This window comes from Bubalus kerabau, chromosome 13 (genome assembly GCF_029407905.1).
Source record: "Bubalus kerabau isolate K-KA32 ecotype Philippines breed swamp buffalo chromosome 13, PCC_UOA_SB_1v2, whole genome shotgun sequence".
Lineage (NCBI taxonomy): Eukaryota > Metazoa > Chordata > Mammalia > Artiodactyla > Bovidae > Bubalus > Bubalus kerabau.
Genome location: NC_073636.1, coordinates 47,036,847 through 47,059,112, shown reverse-complemented (window position 1 = coordinate 47,059,112; position 22,266 = coordinate 47,036,847). Strand labels below are relative to the sequence as shown.

General features: G+C 43.1%; 1 protein-coding gene across 7 annotated transcripts in view; it reads right to left on the bottom strand.

Annotated features, from left to right (window-relative positions):
- Positions 1 to 22,266, bottom strand: part of DIP2C (disco interacting protein 2 homolog C) — a 310,450-nt gene that overhangs the window by 153,831 nt on the left and 134,353 nt on the right. For 4 of the 7 annotated variants that reach the window (XM_055544187.1, XM_055544181.1, XM_055544183.1 and 1 more), the window contains exons 2-3: positions 4,942 to 5,013; positions 3,244 to 3,411 (exon numbers count right to left, since the gene is read on the bottom strand). In XM_055544187.1, coding sequence (XP_055400162.1) covers positions 3,244 to 3,411; positions 4,942 to 5,013 — 240 coding nt within the window. The remainder of the gene's footprint in view (positions 1 to 3,243; positions 3,412 to 4,941; positions 5,014 to 22,266) is intronic. The other 3 variants (XM_055544184.1, XM_055544185.1, XM_055544182.1) reach the window with 2 other exon arrangements.

Below are 22,266 nucleotides of genomic sequence, written 5' to 3'. Positions count from 1 at the left end.
AACCCAGGTCTCCCGCATTGCAGGCGGATTCTTTACCAGCTGAGCCACCAGCGAAGCCCAAGAACTACTGAATAACTCAAGAACTCCTCAGTAACTACTGATGTCTGAGGGAGGAACCTGATTGGTTCAAAGCCATCAAAAAGAACAAGAAAACCATCCATCCATCTATCTAGTCAGCAGCTGTGTGTGATAAAATAAGAATACACTTTAGACAACTTAGGGCACTAAGTTGTGTATCAAGATCATGACCACAGCTTACCTAGGATACAAGTCATTACCTCTAGTGATGAAAGTTCCTTTCCTGGAGCAACTCAGTCTGAAAAGAATTCATGCTAAGTCACAGGCCATCCCGATTTAACTATTCGTATTTCTCTTCTGGTATTTAACCTTGCACGCTACACCCCATCTATCACCAACAGGGGGCATGGCCCAGGAAGGCCCCCAGGATCAGCCCTGTGTCCCTACAAAGCAGGTAAGAGGGGCAGCTCACTGCTGTGCCCAGGGAGGGAAGGCTGCACTCGGGGGACAGGGCTCTCCGGCAGGATAAAAACAGACCAATGGTGCACCAGGTACCAGAGCAGCGCAGCAGGTGTGAAAACAGACCAGCGGTGTACCTGACCCCGGGGCAGCACGGGTGTGAACACGAAGCAGCAGAACCAATCAGGCCCGCAGTGCCAGGAAGCTGCATTTCCTGTAGCATATGAAACACAATGGCCTGTCCTGACCCCAGGAAGCAGGGAAGGAGTCCTTGTCAAAGTGACACCTGAACTGAGCTTTAAGAGGTGCGCAGGTGCAGGCAGGGGACACAAGCATGTGCCGACAGTGTGACATGGGATGCAGGCTGGGGAGCTGGAGGGAGGCCAGGCACCTGCGTGTGAAGCCCTTCTGATGCAGACAAGTCTGCACTCCCAGTGGGGCCATCCTTCTCTAGTGGAGCAAGGACAGACAATAAACTCACCCTAACCTAGGGAGGTTCCTCTCTGAGGACGCTGTCCACGTGGACCCCAAGGCAGAATCCCAGGGACCAGGAGGGAAACACACCTGCCCTCTTGTCCCTGCAGCCAAACTCACCAAAGTTTTCACAACAATGCAGTCACAGAAGGTCCCTCTAACAGAGCACAAGCCACCTGCTGCCGGAGGAAAGGCAAGCTGGGCCTGGAGAAGACTGGATTCACATAAGTCACCCGCTGCTCGAAACACTAGTTGCCAATCATGGAGAAAGTAATATCCAGCCAATACACACATCATGACAACAGAGGGACTACATCTGGTCAAGGAAGATTTTACTCTTTATGATAATGATGGAATTTTACTACTTCACATCACCATGACCTTGCCATGAAAGCAGTGAAGACTCATAGACCCTGACACCATGTTATTAAGATATCCCTGAACAGAGCTGTAGAGAGTGGATTCTGTCTTCTAATTTTATAAATTTTAGCAGGTTCAGAGACTAACAAAAGAATACATAACTGAAAAACTCCAAGAGCATTAGTACCAAATAATTTCTCCTGAATAACATTTTCTCTTTGATGATGACTTTTAACATATTCTGACCCATTACTTGATTAAACAGGTAATTTTTTTTTTCTTTCCAGCTCTGGACCCTTTCCCACATCTAGTTTTAGGTGAGCACTCAACACCATGCTCCCTGAAGTCTACCTTTGACTGAGTTCGCTGGTCACTCACTTCTGGGAAGAAAACCAGGGAAAACCTGCTTCCCAAGCACTCTTCCCTGGAATGGGGTAACACAAGGGAGCTCAGACTCAGGGTGCATCTCTTGCTTAAAGCTGCATAAGCCATCCTAATCCACAATCATGTGTCCCAAACAAATTCCCAAAATTTGGGATCTTTGAAATATCCCACAGATCCCAAAGATCTCTGAAATATCTTTAGAGTACTTTCTAGAGAAGTCTTTTTCTCTGATAAATAATAGTAACATAAAAAAAGGAAAAAAGGTAAAGTTCATCAAAACACAAACTCCCTTTAGAAAACTGTAAAGCAGGATAAGGGTAACTGAAAAGGAAAACAAGATGTTTCTTATGAAGATCCTACACCAAAAGTGTCATTTCTAAGGCTGACCTAGTCAAGAAAGAACCCTCTGATGCAGAGCCGCGCACTCTTTTTACTGCTCCCCAGAAGCAGTTGTGTACAGAGTGTGACTGTTCACCCAGGGCAACTTCTCAGCATACAAATGAGCATAAGAACTGCACAACTACCTGGGCATCCAGCTTCCTGACCCCAGCATCCCCAGTGAACCTGCCTTCTCCTTCCCGGTTGGGGATGGTAAGGCAGGAGGCCCAGGGAGCAGCGTTCCCCGGCAGCGCTCAGCCTCACGCATTCACAGGTGCAGGAAGCAAACAGAAACTGTGACGGGGCCCGGCAGCTAAGGCCCAAGTCTGCCACCTGCCCATCAATGCTCCACTTTTGCCCACAAGGACATGCCTCATGCCTGTTAGCAAGGTGGCCTGGAGAGGAGAGCAGAGGCACAGAGGGAGACCAGGCTGTGTGTCCTCGTCTAACATCCTGCAGATCAACTGTGACACACAGCTTATTATCTGTACATGATTCTCAATGTCTTTTATTTGAGTTTATGCTTATTCCTTATTGTACTAAAAGGTGCACTGAACTCATCTTTCTGAGCTTCTTATATTCAAAATATTGTTCACTTAAATAATTTTGACCTCTGAATAGAATCATGACTCTGTGATGAACCGGTTCAATTTTTCAATTTCAAAACTCCATGACTGCCCTCTGGAGATAGAAATATAATGGAGCTATGGACCTCACTCCCTGAAACAGATCTCAAGGGCCAGGGTACACTAGAGCTCATCCTCACCCAAGTCTCTGACTATGAGACAAAGGTCAGTGACGATCAACAATTTTATGAAAAACTGTATGACCCGTCATGGATTCTTCTTTCCTAAGTGTTTTGTGAGTGGTGCTCCAACTGCGAAAATATGGTTGCAAAAACTGAGTATTATATTTTAACAGAAAACACTCAGACCTGGGCTCTGAATCAGCAGGATAATCATGGTCCAGGGCTTGTGACAAGCTCTGTGCCTGAGGAGCTCTGAGGCCTCGGTAAGTTGAATGAGCTGAAATGGAGGATGGGGCTGAGAAACATGACCTCCTAGGTTCCCCCAAGGCTGAGCCCTACACTTCTGTTTAGAATGGCATCAGGCAGACAGTCCATTGCAAACGTGCCCTGCCATGGGATCTCTCTCAGTTAAGTGCGCTCACCGAAACGAAAGTAAAACAGTGGCCGGTTTCCTGCGGTGCTGGCCGCCCGCTCTCTGACCGCGGCGTCTCGGATGTCACACACCCCGATGTTGCCAGCCTGCAGCATTCTTCTCGGGGCTCCTTCACTGTGCTGCAGTCTACACCGGACCACGGCAGCTCCATTCGCTGCTGTAACAAGTTGAAAAAAAACTAATTAATTCAAACTTTAGTTTTTTTTAAATTTGTTACAGCGCCGAGCAGAGCTGCCGACCCCATGCAGAACAGCACAAAAAACACCAAGGGGACCATGTCACACAGGGCCACCCTCAGCGCCCAGCAATACAGGTCAGCCTCGTCCTGGGACTGTAGAGGCTCCATCTCCCAGAGCCATCTCCTGGGAATACACAGAACTGCTTCTGTTTCACTTTTGTTTGGTAAGGCACAGAAAATAAAATCTAGCAACACAAGGACCTACCACCTCACACCAGCCTTCCTCCAAAACCACGAAAGGCCACCTGCAGATAGGAAGTCATCCCAGCAGTTCTGCTGGAGGATGAGAAGGAAAGCGGGGAGACCACATTTAGTCGTCTGCCCCCGTGTGTTCTCTAAAGCTCTCACACACGGGGTCAGCCGGACAACACACTGCTCTTCCATCCACTCAGACAGAGCATAGCTCCTTCCTTTTACAGACCAGACAGCAAGAAAACCCAGGTCGCCAGCTAAGGCAGCCCTGCACAGCCAGCCAATCTTTACATTAACTTTCTTAAGCTCCAAGGAAAGAAAGAAACCACACAAAATCAAACAAGGCTAAAAATGCAGCATACTCAACACAAATGTCCTGGAAGGTGAGCCGCAGGTGAGGACATTCCTCTCGCCCCCAACACTGGAGGCCACGTCACAGCCCAGAGAGCCAAAAGGCCTGCACATGCGGAGCTGAAGCTCTCCTAGCTGGAACATCTCAGCATGGCTTTACATCTGCTCCAACAGGGTACACTGTAGAGTCCATTTCTGTTGCTGTCCTACCTCCTGGAGGACTTGTGATAGCATTAAGCCCTTCCTGATGCCCAGAAAATTCTTAAGGTTGCCCTCAGAACAGAGGTGTTACCTGCAGCCCAGGGTCTCCCTCCTTTCCCTGAAATGTACAGAACCAGCTCAAGTGTAGAATCCTACGTACTTGCATGTGTGAAAACCACAGAATTAAACAGAACTTGTACTTGGTTGAGAATTCATAATGCAGACAATCATGTTTCAAAAAACAACCAACCAACCTTTACAATTTCAAAATCCCAGGCAAGATGTTACATCATTTTCTAGATTTGCCTCCCCCAACCTCCACCAATGAAGTCAACAAAAACTGTTGATTAACTTAAACCATTATAAATAATTTTAACTAAGCCAAAATTCATGTTTAAACCATAAACGTTCTCATTTTTTTTATGATTAGAGTATTTTAAAGTAATCAAACATATTACTTTCCTCTGTGGATGAATACCTATTACAGTTATCTGGCACCTTCACAGAAAAATCCTATGTGTCTTCTGAATTCACAAAATATGCTGCAGTCACGCAAAGGAGTGGGATGGGGTTGGTGCCACCTCAAGGGCCTGATTCGCATGCAGTCTGGGGACTGGGAGAGGACTGGTGCTCAGCTGTTCTCTCAGGAGTTGCAGTTAACTCTTAAAGCTGGACACCTTATGCTACTCAGCAAGGTTTACATACTCGGAGGCTGGGGCAGGTAGGCTCCAATCAATTTTGATCTCTTCTTTTCATATCCTTTTTGTGTGATGTCACCTGTAAAAGAAGGAAAGGGAAGTTCAGAATGCTTTTCACTGGTAGAGCTGAGCACTCAACTAAGAAGACACAGTCATGCATGTAGGTGTCTTCTGTTTCCTTATAATTTAAGAAGAAAGCACTTTACATCATTCACCTCGACTTTTCTTCTGCTTGCAAACATTCATTTAAGTTAGATAAAATCCTTTACAGCGCATGCACACTCTGGTCTCCCGCCCCTTCTCACAAGGTTTTGGCTCTGATGGAGCCCAGAATGAAGAGTATTGCAATCTTACTCACATCTGCAGGGCAGGAAACCTCCCTGATCTACACAGCGCTCATTAACTTAATCAACAACAGACTCTGCAGGTGTCTACCCCAGTGAGAGCTGGCCCAAACCACCAATAACAAGCATCTTCCTTTGTTAAGGAGATTTTTTTTTAACTTATCAGACATGTCAGTTCCAAGGACTATACACTGATAAGGTACTTTCGAAAATAAGTGTCTAAAGCCAAAAAAAGGTAGATAAAAACAAATAAAGAGGACGTAGGATCTATGGAATTCAAGATACATGACTAAGATGTTTACAATTAAAACAGGAATTAAATTGCTAAAGCCAGAGATTCAAGGATCGTTCGTTGCTAGGTTGCCAAGTACCTGGGACAAATAACCTTTACAACATGCAACAGCCTTTCCCAATTGCAAGCTCGAACATACCCCAAATGCTGATTTGTGCCACTGAATTTTTCTGAAACTCTTTAATTTTTCCCCTAATATTCTGACCAAACCATCATTTCTAAAATAGTTAAATATTAAAGTTTTAACAAAAATACAGCAAACAAATGAAAAGTTGTTGTGAGTCACACACAAGTTGCTAAGCCTGCTTTTCCTGGTGGTGATGCTTGCTACATCTGATCAATCCAGAGGCACCCTGGGCCAAGAACCGCCTGGGCCCACCACTGTTCCCAGCAGTCCACTCCGGCCCACAGAACTCATGACTAGTCTGTGTACACAGAGCTGTAAACAACACAGATATAGGAAGAACTATCCCCCATTGACTATTGAGCATTTTTGATTCTAAAACAAACTGACCATTCTTTGAAGACAATAAACCTATAAGAATGCTAGTTTCTGTGCTAACTGTGCTGCTGCTCAGCATTTTATAAACTCGAAACCAGCTTGCTCCCTCCCGCAGAGGGAATGCCCAGAGGAAAATGTAAGCATGTGGCAGGGGACCGAGCACTTGTGTGAGGGTGTGTTGGTGGGAAAATCACATACTGGCCTGCCAGAAGGTCACCTGAGCATGGCAGGTACCTATTCTTTACCTGGTGTTTCCCTCAGCCCCTCTCTTCCCAGCCAATCTCACAGGTGCTCTGCACAGTCCTGCCATAGAGTCCTAGTCTGGTGAACTAGCCCCTTCCGGCTTGTTCTTCACCCAGTGTTCAGCTCAGTTGTGAGGAGCAGATCAAGACAGCCGAGTAGGAAGATGTAGAGCTCACCTCCCACCATGAAAATTCTAAAACAGATCTCCACGTGGAGCAATTCTCACTGAAAACTAACCAGAGATTGGCAGAAAGACGGCAGTACAACTGAGGATGTAAGATCAATCCACATGGAACAGGGTAGGAAGGGAAAAGAAGTGATCAGATCAGGACCTGTATACCAGGGAACAGCTACGTGGAACGGGAAGGTCACAGGGACAGAGCTCTGCCCTGAGGAGCAAGCAGTTCAGCCACAGATCGGTGCCCTGGTCCTGGGGTCTGACAGCAAGACGAGCCCCATGCTGGCTGGAGGGCCTGCAGACTAGCAGGAGGGCTGTGGGAAACCTGGGCTCCATGGTGAGCAGCACAGCTGGCTTGACCCCAAGCATGGCTGGTCTAGCCATGAAGGCTGCTCTAGCCACTGCCCATTTTTCACAGCCTGAGCTCAGTCCCGCCTGCTTCTCAAAGGGGAGAGGGTCTGGCTGTGAGACTTAGAGCAGCGCAGACCCGAAGCAGTGACTGAGCAGGGTGGTGGCCACCAATGCTGGTGCTTAGACAGGTAGTAAGTCAGCCCCAACCTCTGTCTGGGGCTGAACCCCTCAACTCTGCTGATAGCCCACACAGGCACCTCTTGATTCAGCATTGCTGGGGTAAGGGGCCTGGTGCCGGGATGGGGGAAACATATACTTAAAGGAACAGAGTTGGTTCAGACTTAACCCTCAGGGCTTCTGCTCCAGCAACCTGGGACCCTGCCCACTCCACAGGGTGGTGATGTCACCAAGCAGAGGGGAGCAGAGGGGAAGCCCAGCTCACACAAGGCTCCAGGCCTCGCCCTTCCACCTCCAGCCCCTCCTCCTACCAAGGCCAGCGCTGCCACCACACCCTGGGAAGACATGACTTGTGCTCACAACAAGTAATGAAGCAAAAATAAACAGTTTAAGAGATAAAGAATTTAACGCATTAGCAATAAGAATCCTAACTAAACTTGAGAAAGAAACACATGAACACAGTGAGAATTTTAACAAGAAACTAGAAAAATTTTTTTTTAAAAAAGAATCAGTCAGAACTGAAGAATACAGTAAGTGAAATGAGAAACACACTAGAAGGAAAGAAAAGCAGATTAGGTGATACAGAGGTACACATAATGATCTGGAAGACAGAAGGATGGAAATCACACATTATAAGAACAGTAAAAAGAAAGGCAAATTTAAAAATGAGAACAGGTTAAACGGCCTCTGGGACAACATCGAGCATATTAACCACCATGTTATAGAGGTTCCAGAAGGAGAAGAGACAGAGAAGAGGGTACAATATGTGTCTGATGAAATTATGGCTGGGAACTTCCCAAAACTGAAAAAGGAAACATATCCAGGAAGACAAAGCATGGAGGGTCCCATCCCAAATGAGATGAACTCAGAGACCCACACCAAGACATGTCATAATCAAAAGGGCAAAAGTTACAGATAAAGAGGATTCCAAAGGCAACAAGAGGAAAACAAGGAGTCACATTCAAGGGATTCCGCATAAGGCTATCAGCTGATTTTTCAGCAGAAACTCTGCAGGCCAGAAGGGAGTAGTGTGATACATATCAAGTGCTGAAAGGTAAAAACTCTCGCAATCTACAATACTCTACCCAGCAAGATTATCATTCAGGATCAAATAAAAGATTAAAAAATTTAAAAAAACTTCTCAGAGAAGCAAAAACTCAGAGTTCATCAATACTGAACCTACCCTAAAAGAAATGTTAAAGGATCTTCTCTTAGTGGAAGAAAAAAGGCTACACAAGAAGGATCTGTAGGAAAGAGAAAAATCCCACTAGTAAAGGCAGACACATACTTGATCCTCAGCCACTTAAACGAGCTAGGAGAAAGATTCAAAGTTCAGATCAAGTTCTAAAAATTTCCCAGATGAACGTTTAAGTACGTGGGGGGCGGGAGTGGGGAGAGGGGCAGAGGTCCCCTCCCTTGAAGCCAACCTTAGAGGTCACCTTAGCAGACACTGACTCTTCACCCTCACTCTGGAAAGCTCCAGCTGCTAAAGATCTTGGCCCAAAGCAAAACAGGCACTTTTCGGCACGAAGCCACAGCTCTTTTTTAAAAGGGAGATGTTAAGGTCAGCCTCACAGAGGCCTCCACACAGGTTCCTAATCCCACAGACTCAGAAAGCTAGGTGGGAGGCGGAGTCAGGACTTCCACACAGGCGTTCTATTTTAGCACCACTGCTACATGCTGGCACGAAGCAGTCAGCTTGGAGAACCTGCAGACACGACTCGGGAATCCCAGGGTGCTATCATCTCTCCAAACCAAGCAGAGGGAAAGGGAAACACTATTTACTGAATGACTTCCACACCTCATGAATTTTATCTAAATCACAGGTTGGCTAACTACAAATCCAGCCTGTGAGTTGTTTTTGGAAATAAGTTTTACCAGCACACAGTTATGCTCCCTGGGAAGCACCACAACACACACTGTGCAGCCTGCAAAGCCAGAAGTATAAACTACTGAGCCCCCTCCTACATGTCCTAAGTAATCTCTTTTAATCCTTATAACCACTGATTTTACAGGTAAGCAGTCAAGGTGCAAAATGTATTTGTTTCTCGCCCAGGGCCTCAAATCGAAAAAGAAAACAACCTTTGTCCAACTCCAAAACTTTTCCCATAGAAACCTGGAGTTTTCACTCAAGCCTCCCTATGTGACCACTGGTCAGCATTCTCACCACCTGATGTCCTGCCCAGTTCTCCACCTGACTAGGAACCCTCGCACCCCACTGCCTATTTCCATGCCCCCATCCCTGCCCTGTCTCACTAACACCTCAGGCCACACGGAATTCTGCACAAGTCTCATGAGCCTTCGGATGGCTGCTCACTCAGTTTTTTGGGTTTTTTTTTTGTAACACATACAAGTGGCTTACCTTCCAAGCCAGGCTGTGACAACTTCATGGGTCAGTGTCCTAAAGAACCAAGTGTGGCCCCACTGTTCTACAGACCAGGACTGTGTGTTGATGGAGTTAGTCACAAATGAGCTGCAGACACCAACATACAGAGGGACTTCAAATGGTGACTGGATAGACACTGCATTCAAAATCAGGGCAAATGGCTGGTGACTACTTAACTGTTTGGTGGCCACATTGAGAAAGGCAGAGGGAAATCGAGGATTACTCCATCATTAAAGTGTGTGAGACACTGGCCTGGCTCATTGTCACACAAAGGATCTAGTCTGCAACAAGGGCAGATTCCTCAGGTGCCCCACCCCAGGCATCAGAGCTGAAACATCCTCACTGCATGTCCTTTTTCACACACAAAGTTCAGTTATTTTTAACTCTGGGGCTACTTCAGCATCTGGTAGCCAGAGGTCCTCAGATTATTTACATCAAAGTTACTACAAGTTTATATAAATAGGGGAATCTTGTGTTCAACCAATGAGGATCTTGGGAAAATACAGTAAGATAGGTGGCTAGAGACAGAAGAGAGAAACTGGAAGCCTAGATGGCCGGGAGAAGGAAACAAGATGGGTTAAAGAAGGTTCTAGAAAAGATAGATGCTGGCCAGCTTTACACACAACTAAACCCAGAGCAGCTCCTTGGTTTCTGCCTGAGGTTGACCTACAATCAAGGCCATGGTGTCACCATGGAAACACAAAGTGTTTCTCTACGTCCATTTAAGCCAAAGGATCAGTTGGCTATTCGCCCCCTCTGCTCCTCCCTCTGGATCTGTAATGAGCACAGAGTCTTCAGGGTGAAACTTGCAAACTCAAGGCAGAAACACTACAAGAGGAACCATGCTCCACACCACATTTCTAAGCAAGACGTTATTAAAACCCATCAATCTACAAAGACTATTCCATGGTTTATGGCAGGTTCATTAGTATTCTTTCAACCTGGAAGCTAAAAGAAACACTGTATCAAGGAAACGTGTACATCACTTCCACATGCTGCATCTACAACATGTTGTTCCTTGAAAAGGAGCAGATAGCTGCTAATGTTGAAGGACATAGGCTGCAGGATGCCTTGCTTAAGAATTTTCCATACAAAATCCTGAAGAGCTATTTTCCATGTTTTGATACTCAAGATACCCATTTAACTCTTTTCAGAAATAAGTAAATGCAGAAATCATTTGTAACCTCAGTGAAGAGAAAATAAACGTGGTTTTTTGAGACAGTTTCTATTAATACTTTATCAAAAGTTATTTATATTACTATTCCTGGACAAAAGAGTTCCGTAAAATTGAGAATTTCAACAGTAGAAATTAAAGTTCTCATATGTGTTCTATAACAAAGAAAAGAGACTTACAGTCAAGTCAAACATCTCTACTGAAAATGCAAGTCAAGTGAAGCCCCCAACATGTGGCTGAATCTCACTGACTCAGAAATCATTCTCCTTCCCAGGCCGTGAAGAAGTCTTTTTCCTATTTATACTGTAGTCAAGAGTTTTCGGGCAAACCCTGAGTATTAGGAAAATGAAGGGAAAACTGGCCCAGGAAATGCAAGGAGGGAGATGACACTGCAGCTCCTCTCTTCTTCCATCCTGGCTTCATTCTGGCACAGTCAGACTCGGGAATCTACAGAGCCCTGCGGGCCTCGGGTCAGAACAGGGAAACCTGCAGAGCCAGCAGTGCCCCCAGCAGGGTAGTATGTGAGCCACCACACGGCTGGGTCAGCACCAGGGAAACAGATCAGCCTAACAGGGACGGTTTCCATTCTTGGTGTCAGGAGTTTATTTTATTATTTAATGCTGGAACGAATGCTTTATTTAACAAAGCAATCATTTCCATGTTTGGAATTTTATGGCTGTCAGGAACCTTCAGAATGCCTCTCTCCTAAGCCAATGGCTTTATAAGGCTTAGGGAGCACCCTTGACAGCCTTCTCCCTCCCGCCTAGCTGCTGAAGGCAGCGTCTGTCATCTTTTCCGCATAGATTCTGCTGTCCTGGCAAGAACCCACCTGTCCAGGGGAGTAGAAGCAGGCAGACCAGGGACCTCTCCTCACCTTAAACATAAACTGGGGGGGTCCGCACATCAACTAATTTCTCTGGGTCTCATCTTTCTCAGTAACAAAATATCAGTAAATAACACCTATTACCTTTCACCGTAGTTGAAAAGATCGAATACACAGAAAGTGAAATGTCTCAGAAAGCACGAAGTAATGAAGAAAACACAGTTTAAAAACCCAGCATGTACTTGTGTGGCATCTATCACAAGGGCAAACTTGTGAGGGATACACCAGGCTCTCAGGCAGGGCTCCTGCTCCAGCTGGGCAGGAAGAATTCCAAGCTCAGCAGGCAGGCGGCAGGGCAAGCCAAGAGCGTGATGGCTCCAGGGGAGCCAGATGGAAGACAGCAGATAATGGAGCTATCAGAAACCCTGAGGAAACTCTTAAGCCCAACCTCTTAGGCATCCACACACTTCTCTTTCACCCCTGCCACCATCACCATCACCGAATCCCAGATGTTATCAGCTCTCCCTGCATCCCCCACACAGCCGCTCACAGCTCCGGATCTCAGTCCTCTGCACCTGCAGCCAGACTGACTTCCCACTTAAGAGGGTGGTGAGACTGCACAACCTTGTCCTTGCAGCCTGGAGGAGGCTGTTCATGGCTCTCAGGATTGAGGGCAAACCCATCAGCCGGGCCTTCATGTCCTTCCAGAGCCTGGGCCCATGTCTCACAACACAGTATCACTTCACAGTTCATTATGTTTTCCTTTGTTACTATAATATATGTACTGCTGGAGTTATCACTCATTTTTCTCAGGTTTATGTCGTATTTTCCATGTAAAACTTAGAAATTGGAGTTTCATAAAACATCCTTTAAATAAGGCCGTTGTTCAGTTGCTAAGTCATGTCTGACTCTGTGACCCATGGACTGTAGCCTACCTACCAGGCTTGAATATAATCTCAGGATTATAAAATCACCAGGACTTATTCAAATACTCAGTATAATGGAAAAAAAATTCTCAAGAACTACATATTAACATGGTTCAGATTTCATGTTTATGTCAATAACCAAAAAGTTTCTCAAAACATTTAGTAAATGGCATGACCAGAAAGAATAATACGTATTTTAAACATGCACTATGAAAAGACTCTGATGCTGGGAGGGATTGGGGGCAGGAGGAGAAGGGGATGACAGAGCATGAGATGGCTGGATGGCATCACTGACTCGATGGACGTGAGTCTGAGTGAACTCCGGGAGTTGGTGATGGACAGGGAGGCCTGGCACGCTGCAATTCATGGGGTCGCAAAGAGTTGGACACGACTGAGCGACTGAACTGAAATGAACTGATTGAAATCATAACTCTAGCCAGTAATGCCCAGATGCTATCACTTAACTCTGACACTTGTCAAGTGTCAGACACTCTGACAAGTGTCAAGAGTCCGGAGGGGGTGTGCACGTCCACAATCACAGGGGGCCTCTTTCTCTTGCAGAGTCTTCCACAGAGCAGAAGTTTTCATCTTGATGAATCCAGTTTACCCACTCTTCATTTTAGGGATTGTGCTTTTAGTTTCAATCTAAGAATGATTTGCTTCGCCATCAGACTTGAAGATTTCTCTTTTTTTGCTAGACGTTTTGTCGTTTTATGTTTTACACCGAGATCTATGAGACTTAAGTTAATTTTTGTACAAGGTGTGGGATTCAGGTCTAGATTATCATTATTGGTCTATGGATGTCCAATTGCTCCAATGTGATTTATGGGAAAGATCATCCCTTCGCCACCACTGAATTAGTTTTGCTTCTTGGTCAAAAATTGGGCATTTTGTTAGGCCTGAGTCCCCCATCCCATTCCACTGCACTGTGGGTCTAACACACACTGTTGACAACTGTGGCTACTCAGGAAGACTTGGCACTGGAAAGAACGATTCTCCTACTTTATTCTTCTTTGTCAAAGTTGTTTGGGCTATCTGAGGGCCTTTCCCTCTCCACATAAATTTTAGGAAATGTCTGTGGTATCTACCACAAACTTTGCTAAGCAAACTGCTTTGATAGGAGTTCTCCTAAATTCATGTATCAGTTTAGGGAGAACTGACATCTTTACACACTGCATCATCTGATCCGTGAACAAGGTATTTAACTCTTTGATCTCTTTCACCAGCAGTCTGTGATTTTCATCATCCTGACCCTGTGATAAAGCATGTTTCAATATGTCCTGGGCCCCGGGGACATATGACATATGACACAGGGACGTACGATTCCATCTCCCTTGCGGCCTGTGGTGTCTATTCCACCAGTAGGCCCCCAGGCAGCTTCAAGAAGCCCAAGATGCTGGCCAGTATGTCAAAAAGCAAGATGATTTCGATATTTGGCAAAACTAATACAATATTGTAAAGTTTAAAAATAAAATAAAAAAAAAAAAAAAGAAAACAAACAAACAAAAGGCAAGGTGATATAGGCCTGGCTTTCCTCTTTGAAATGAGGAGCCACCACAGCCCTCTGCTTCTTCTACCAAAGAGGATAAAACATTGCACTCTGACCTTCTGGAAATCCAGGATCTGAAGGGCACACTACTACTGCCCAACGCTGAATGACCTCTGAAATGACTATAAAATACAACTTTCACTTGGCCCTTATTGAATTAGCTTCCTACTCATTCCCAAGCTTTACCTCAAAATTCCCAAATGCGATGGAAGTGACCCTGACTTTTATTTTTGCATTCATTTACTCGTTCATCGAGATCCTACCATGTGCCAGAAACAGATACAGTCCCTAAACACTGCTGAATGAAAGACTGAACAGTTATATTCTCACATTTAAAACATGTTTAAAGGTATATATAAAGGGATGCCTAAATTAATGAGTCCAGGAACTGTCTTAAACAAATTGCCCCATCTGGACAAGTAACAGGAATAAAATGAAAACAAAGATTTTATTAGAAACATTAAAATGAATGAATATTATTTCCCTTAGTTTTGCAAGATGCAGAATATTCTAGGATTTTTATATTATTTTATCTTCAAATTATATAATGTGAATATATATAAATATGTCTTTAAATATTTATATACATAAGACATGTAGTTTTGAGCTAGTTTGTATAATGGTTACTTCTTTTTGTAAGACTAATGAGCTGCTGCAGGAAAACACTCCAACAAAAGCTCTGAGGCTCCTTGTGCACAAAATCACTTTCGAGATCAAAATCACCCTGAACTATTGGGAGTAACACATCTGGACAATCTTGGCACATAATGTGTATAATAAAGTTTTGATGAATCCACTACCTAAATAAATAATAATAACCATGACAGTATAAAACTTCTAACTTACAGAAATATGTTTTCTAAACATTTTGCCCAACTTTGATCAAGTGGCAATTCTTAATATACTTATTCAAAAGGTAAATAAGGAAGCATAAAGTATATAATCCTCTACCTAGTGATGTGTCATTAGAGGAGGAGGCACTATAAACAATGATCCGTGCTCTATAGTTGCAATCAACCATCTGCTGGATATTCAAGTACATGTGTATTTAGAGGTAATCATTATAAAATAACGTGCATATTCCAATATGTGAACCATACAATCAAAGAATAAGGAAAAAATCTTTCGTTTAAAATAAAAAAATGATGAGTAATCAAAGTCTGAATCAACTGCAAAGATAACGTGAAAATGTGCTAATGTGGCAAACCAGCTTGGAGAGAAAGCAATTCAGACTAGCCACGGGTCAGGGCAGAAAAGCACAGGTGAAACAGAGACGACCTAACTCAGTGTGCAAGCACAGAGCCAACGATGTGCAACTGTGTTCACACCTCTGCAGTAACTCTTCTGTGCCTATACATGCCCAGCACTGCTTCCAGTCCTTGGCACTTAAATTCAAATTACCACATGGTAATACCTTTCACATCATCACATACCACACATCAACCAACTCCCTGATAAGCTCAGCTACTGTCATTCTCTGGTCAGAGCATGGAATGTAAAAACGTTACAGAGTCAATACAGGAAACAAGACTGGGTGAACTTTAATCTTGTTCACTAGTTAAAATGAGATTTGGGGAACACATAAAACTGCCATAATTCCTCAAAGGAAAGCAAAAAATATATTCAGCTGAACAAAAATGAAAACCAGAATTTGTAGAACATTGCCAACACAGTGATATAGACATGTACCTTTAATGCCATTGGTACCCATCTGGAAAGAGGAAAGGTCTCAAGTCAACAATCTAAACCTCTACCTTAAGAAATATAGAAAAAGCAAAATAAACCCAAAGTGAGTGGAAAAAATAAGAGCAGAAATGGAAGAAACTGAAAACGAGAAAAGAAAAATCAGTCAAACCAAAACCTACAAGGAAAATCCCAAAGTGTCTATAAAATCAACTCCTAGAACCAATAACTGACTTTCTCAAGATCACAACATACAAAGGCAAACCATATTAATATATAGTAGCAATGGATATTTGGAATTAAAATTTAAAAAACAATCTCATTTACAGTAGTTATGTAAATGAGACATACTTAGGTACAAATCTAATAAAACATGCAAGACCTGTACAGGATCTGTAGGATCTGCATGCTGAGAACTACAAAATGCTGATGAAAGAAATCAAAGAATCCTCGTAAATAGCGACTGACATACACACAGTACTATATGTAAAATAGGTAACTTATAAGAACTTGCTGTACAGCTCAGGGAATGCTACTCAATATTCTGTAATAACCTATATGGGAAAAGAATCTAAAAAAGAATGGATATATGTATAACTGATTCACTTTGCTGTACAGTAGAAACAACACTGTAAACCAACTATACTCTAATGAAAAAATTTTAAAAAGAAGCATGCCATATATGTGGAATAAAAAACTCAACATAATGAAGATGCCAATTCTCCCCAATTAATGTACAGATTTAACACAATTTCAATTAAAATCTTAGTGATTTTTTTTTTGTAGATACAGAAAAGCTAATTGTAAAAGTTATATGAAATGGCAAAGGAACTAGAATAGTAGGAAGGTTTTGATAAAGGAGAATAAAGTTGTAGAAATCACCCTGATTGATTTTAAGATCATCAAAAAGTTATAATAATCAAAACAATGTGGTGAAGATACAGATGAACAGAGTCCAGAAATAGATTCCCAAAAATATGGCTGATTTTGACAAAGGCACAAAACAAATTTAATAGAGAAAGGACAGCCTTTTACACATGGTGCTAGAATAACTGGCCATCTATTTGGGGAAAGAAACCACACACAAACCCATCTTCAATCAACCCTTACATATTCTATAAAAATTAACTCGAGATGCATGGCAGCTCTAAATGCAAAACATAAAACTAAAAACTTGTACAGGAAAACACAGGGGAAATCCTAATTTGGGGAACACAAAGAATTTTAGACATGACACTAAAAGCATGAGTTGTAAAAGAAAAAATAAGGTGGACTTCATAAAAATTTTAAAGTTTTCTTCTGAAAAAAAATGCACTCAAGAGAATGGAACCTCAGCCAGTGACTGTGAGAAAATATCTTTACACCATGTATTTAACAAATAACATTCTAATTTAAAAACTGGCAAAGACTCAGACATTTCAATAAAGTAGATGAACAGCTTGCAAAGAGCACAATAAAATTCATAGAACTGGACAGTCAATTTTACTATTAATATATGCTAATTTTAAAAACAAAGTAAAACTACTTTACTATTAGAGAGAGAGAGAACTTGTACCAGGGGCTCCAAGGCATCTATTTTACAGATTATTACAAATCCATGAAAGGATCGCTTGCCGCAAGTGACACTTTAACCCAGGAGGAGACAGTGAGCAAGTGGAGATGATGGCTTATGCACAAGATGAAAGAGAAAAATAAATTTCAGTAATATTCAGAAAAATAATTGACCCAGCTCTTAACCTGCTGTTACCTAGAAAACGGTCTTAGGTCCTGGTGAACCACTGTACAGAAAATTAGGTAGCATTTTTTAACATATTTTAAGTTCCTTTTAAGAAGAATCTTTGTTCTTCTCCCTACGGTTTTCATGAAGATTCTCTATATATCATATAAACATCACAGCAGTCATGAAAGACCCTGTCTAAATCCACTGCAGGGACTTTCCCTCCATTGCCCCAACATTCTGATTTCAATTTCAACTCAAAAGGCACATTCCCTTCCTGATTACTTCACCCAATAATGAAACTCCAGTTCCCTAATGACACTCAGAGTGAAAAAGTCAACTCCTTTCAACTTCTGGCTAACAGACAAAAGCATTTTGAGAACTGAGAGACAATTACATAGAAAGACCTCTAATCCAAAATGTGTATGAATTACAGTATTACTTTCCAAAAAAAAAAGAAAGAAAGACCTCAACCCCTTCGTCTGCTGGTGTCTGCATATGCCCTCACTCCCAAGCCTTCAACCCCAATGCTTGCCAGTGCAGAGTTACACAGAGCAACAGAGAATATTTATCCTCAGGGCCCCATACTGTATAAGTCATTGTCAAATCACCACTGGACAGAAATCTGTTCAAATGCTCTGTGGAAAATAAAAGCCATCTCAGATAGACACATGAAGAAAGCAATTTTGAGGAGGAGGATCTCCACCCCAATCCGAGCTGACATTCCTGCTTCCCAACACCTCTGCTGTAGGTGGGCAAAGTCGAGAATCCCCCACATGGTGTAGCCTCTTGATGCCACAGAGCAATCCCAGGCATGAACCACCTGCAAGTTCCAGGACGAAAACAGTCCACAGTTCCTGCACCGGCTGTAACAGATTCACTACCAGCATCCCGGTTAGGACTAAATTATAAAGGATAAATAAAAACAGGATCTGAAAGTTACAGGATGCCAATTCAGAGGAAAACAGTCAGAAAACTCTGATCTAAATTACAGATAATGGAGATTTTTTTCCTAGTATCATTTTGTTATCTCACTTTGCAACTAAATAACTTGGTATAACTTCCTTAAAAAAAAATCATAAAGAATGAACAAAAAATGACAGCTAACCTAATTCTTTTCAGCTTCCTACTAAAAACAGGAACAAATCAAAATTACCGAAGTTATCACACCTTATATCTTCAATGTCCCCTATTTCAAACGGTAAACCCTCACTGTCCCAAATAGAACCTACTTTAAGAAAGGAAACAGGTAGGCTCTTGGTTTCTTAACACTTGGAGCCACTTTTAAATACCTCTATGTGAGCACATGTGAATGACTGGTGGCTAGGTTCAACTCATTCATTCATTCAACACTGAATGAGCATGGCTGTGAAACCCTGCTCAGGAGAGCAGGTTCTAGCATGAACATACACATGTGCTAACATTGGAACAGCCCAGCTGCCTTGTTGGACCTATGTCTGTCCTGGAAGAGACTCAAAGAGGAAGAGAGGATGGGGTGCAGTTACCAAGTATTTTGAAGAACAACTTCCGTTTCAAACTTTTAAAGGAAACAACTAACAGTGAGCACCTCATAAATAAGGAGTTAGTAACACTCCATCTTCTCCTACAATCCTTCTTAAAGCATACATGAGCCATCTAAAGAGTTCCAGGCTCCCCAAGCGGTGCAGTGGTAAAGAACCTGCCTGCAATGCAGGAGACACCAGGGATGCGGGTTCGGTCCCTAGGTCGGGAAGATCCCCTGGAGAAGTAAATGGCAACTCATTCCAGTATTCTTGCCTGGGAAATCCCACGGACAGAGGGGCCTGGCGGGCTATCGTCCATTGGGTCACAAAAGAGTCAGACACAACTTAGCTACTAAACAACAAGGGAGTGCAAGAGACACTGTTGCAGGGAACAGAGAGGAAATGTCAGGGTGGGGCTGCTTCTGTGCTGTGCTGCTGTAGCACACGAGTTGGGGAAGATTAAGGCGATGCTTTTCAACCTTCTCCATCCATCAAGCTCTCACACTTGTTGACAACACACCCCTGGCCGAGAAAAAGCCTGTCTTTATTTCCTTTCCCTGCATCGTGGCTACAATAAGTGTACGGCTCACCTATTACCCTGAATGGGTCCTTTTACATTTTCTGTTCATAAATATTTACCTTCCTAAGGCTTTGATATTAAAAACTTTAAAACGCAGTCCAGGGACATCCCTGGTGGTCCAGTGATTAAGCATCTGCCTAGCAGTGCAGAGGACACGGGTTTAATCTCTGATTGAGGAACTAAGATCCCACATGCTGGGAAGCAACTAAGCCCATGTGCCACACTAGAGTCTAGCACCCCAACTAAAGAGTCCACATGCTGCAACTAAGACTCGACGCAGCCAAATAAATATTAAAAAAAAAATTTTTAATGCAGTCCACAAATATTTCTGGTTTTAGTTTGTTTCTGTTTTGTTTTTACCCTAGAGACACATAATTAAGGTAAACCAAGTTCACAAAAATTATAAAGGGTTCCTGAAAACTAACTTCTAATTACAAGGGGAAAAATGACTTTCTACTATTAATACTGATATAGAAGAATGTTGATGTCTTCTTAAAGGGAGAAAAACACTGAACATTTATACATACATGAGCACACGTATCTGCAGTGGTATCCAAACAATTTAAGTGTTCTTACAAATGTGGGTCCAACTACTTAAAAAACTGTAAGTTAAAACCACACGACTTTTAAGAGTCCTACACTACACTTTCTAAATACATGTACCCAATAAGGGTATTTTCCTTCAGGGTCACTATTCCTAAATTAACATTCCATTTTTAGTCACTGGTTTTAGAATTTGTGATTAGTTTGGGTAAAAGAACTATATTTAATTTCTGATATTGAATTAATGACTTCTAGAAAAAAAGCTACTGAATTAATGACTTTTAGGGGAAAAAAAGATAAACTTTCAAGCTAAATTTGCTGGACCTCATATAAGCTAAAAGATTTGGTTTTTTAAGTTATCTCTGTTGTGTTTGTGTATGTTTCCCTTGAGAATGGAAATATCCACCTAATTTTATTCAAAAACAACAGACACCTGTGCAGGGTTTGACCAACCGTCACTCTTCAGTGGGACCCTGACCCTTCACTGTGCCTGACATACCCTCCAAGCAGAAGTCAGTAATGATAACCAAGAGGGTATGAGCAGAAAGGTGACAACAGTCTCAGTGTTTAGCATTCATGCAGGTATTTACACTAGTAAAATATTCACCACAGGAAAACAAACAAAACCCACCCACGTTCACTTTTGATGGCGGGCAGATTTGTACGATACCCTCTGCACAATAGTTTTAAGTATCTTGTTAAGTAAAAGGATCTAACTGGAACCTTCAAGAGAAGCAAACTTTTATGCAAAGAGATAGGCATTTGCAAACACTAATGGTGAAGACAGGACTTCACCCCAGGTTATCTGTCGTGCAGGCCACAGGAGGCGGAAGCCATGCTCTATGATCCCTGTTCACAGAGTGAATGCAAAGTTTCTCAGCTCAACAGTGTAAAGACTCTGATGCCAGATGTACTTAAACTGTAAGTTTCCACAGAGTTAGAAAACAGGAAAATGAAGCAGCTCCCAGTGACACCCAGTTGTGTCCACCTATGGGCAAGGACAGCATGAATGTAGCCACATCAGAGTGAAAAAGGTCCTGTTTGTCTCACTGGCTCTGAGGGATGACTACTGAATCCCATTACGGACACCTGCCCACACTGACGAACTACACTGTTTCCTTACGCCTCGTTCTACCCAGACATTCTAACCAACAGGAGTGTTCTCTTCAACCCTGCTGCTCACAAAATCTGAGCTTCCACTGATTGCTTGAGGAGTTTAAACAGCAGACCTGTGGCCCAGTTCAGGAAAGGGAGCCGGTCAAGCATTTCCTGCTTGCTGGTGCCCAATGGTAGTGAGAGCATCAGCACATTCTCAGCATCCTTCCATCCCTGTCTACAGAATCTTCACCGCCTGCCTCTGGGACAACTCCTCCTGCTAATGGCTGCTGCCAAGAGAGCTAAAGCTGGGAGGGCCAAGCTCAGACCATCCAGGGCAGCTGTCCTGGCCCTGCCAGACAATGGCTTTTTCCAGGGACAGGCCCCAGGGATTAGTCCAGAGGTATCTGACTCCTCTTCATTCTTAAGGGTCCCAGACTCCAATTCTCAAGGGCACTGCTATCGTTTTTCTTGCCAGCATTTTCTTGTCTTCACTGCTCCCAGCCCATGAGCATCACATGCCTGCTGGCCCAGCGATTCCCACTCTAGTAGCCCGTGTATGGTTAGGACTCCCACATGACAAATGTCAAGTTCACGCATATTATCATCTATTTCTCTGCATCTAATAATAGGAATCTTGAGTATTGGAATTGTAGGAGACTATGCTTGCTTAGTATTGTGGAAGTGAAAGATAAGATTCTAAGTGCCTACAATGACCTCATTTCTGTAGCTAAGCAACCACAGTAGTGGCAAAAGGCAAAATGGGTTTTTAACATCTTCTTTCTATACAAAATGAATGCAATTTAATTTTTTCATGTCCACATTTTCAACATTTCTCACCTGGCAAGTATGCAAATACCAATTTCCAAAGAAATAAGCTGTCCTACAATTTTAACATTTAGCATTATTGTTACCGAAAACCCAAGTCCATGTGCCTGATGCACAGACAGGCCAAACAATACTAAAATATTGCAGTTTGGAACCAAGAAAGGTTTATTACAGGGCCATGTGAGAAGATGGGTGGCTTGTGCCTTAAGAACCCCAAAGTTACTGCAAGTTTTCAGCAAAGCCCTTTTTAAAGCAAAAGGTGAGGGAGGGGCGTGGTTAGTTGTTGCAAACTCTTGGGTGTCAGATCCTTTGTTCTTGAGGTCAGGTCATTGTCAGGTAACAATGTTCCTGTAAATCTCTACCAAACGATGTTATTCTCTGTTCTGACAAGAAAGGGCAAGGTCCCAAGGCACAACTTTCACCCTCCAAGGTCTCAGTC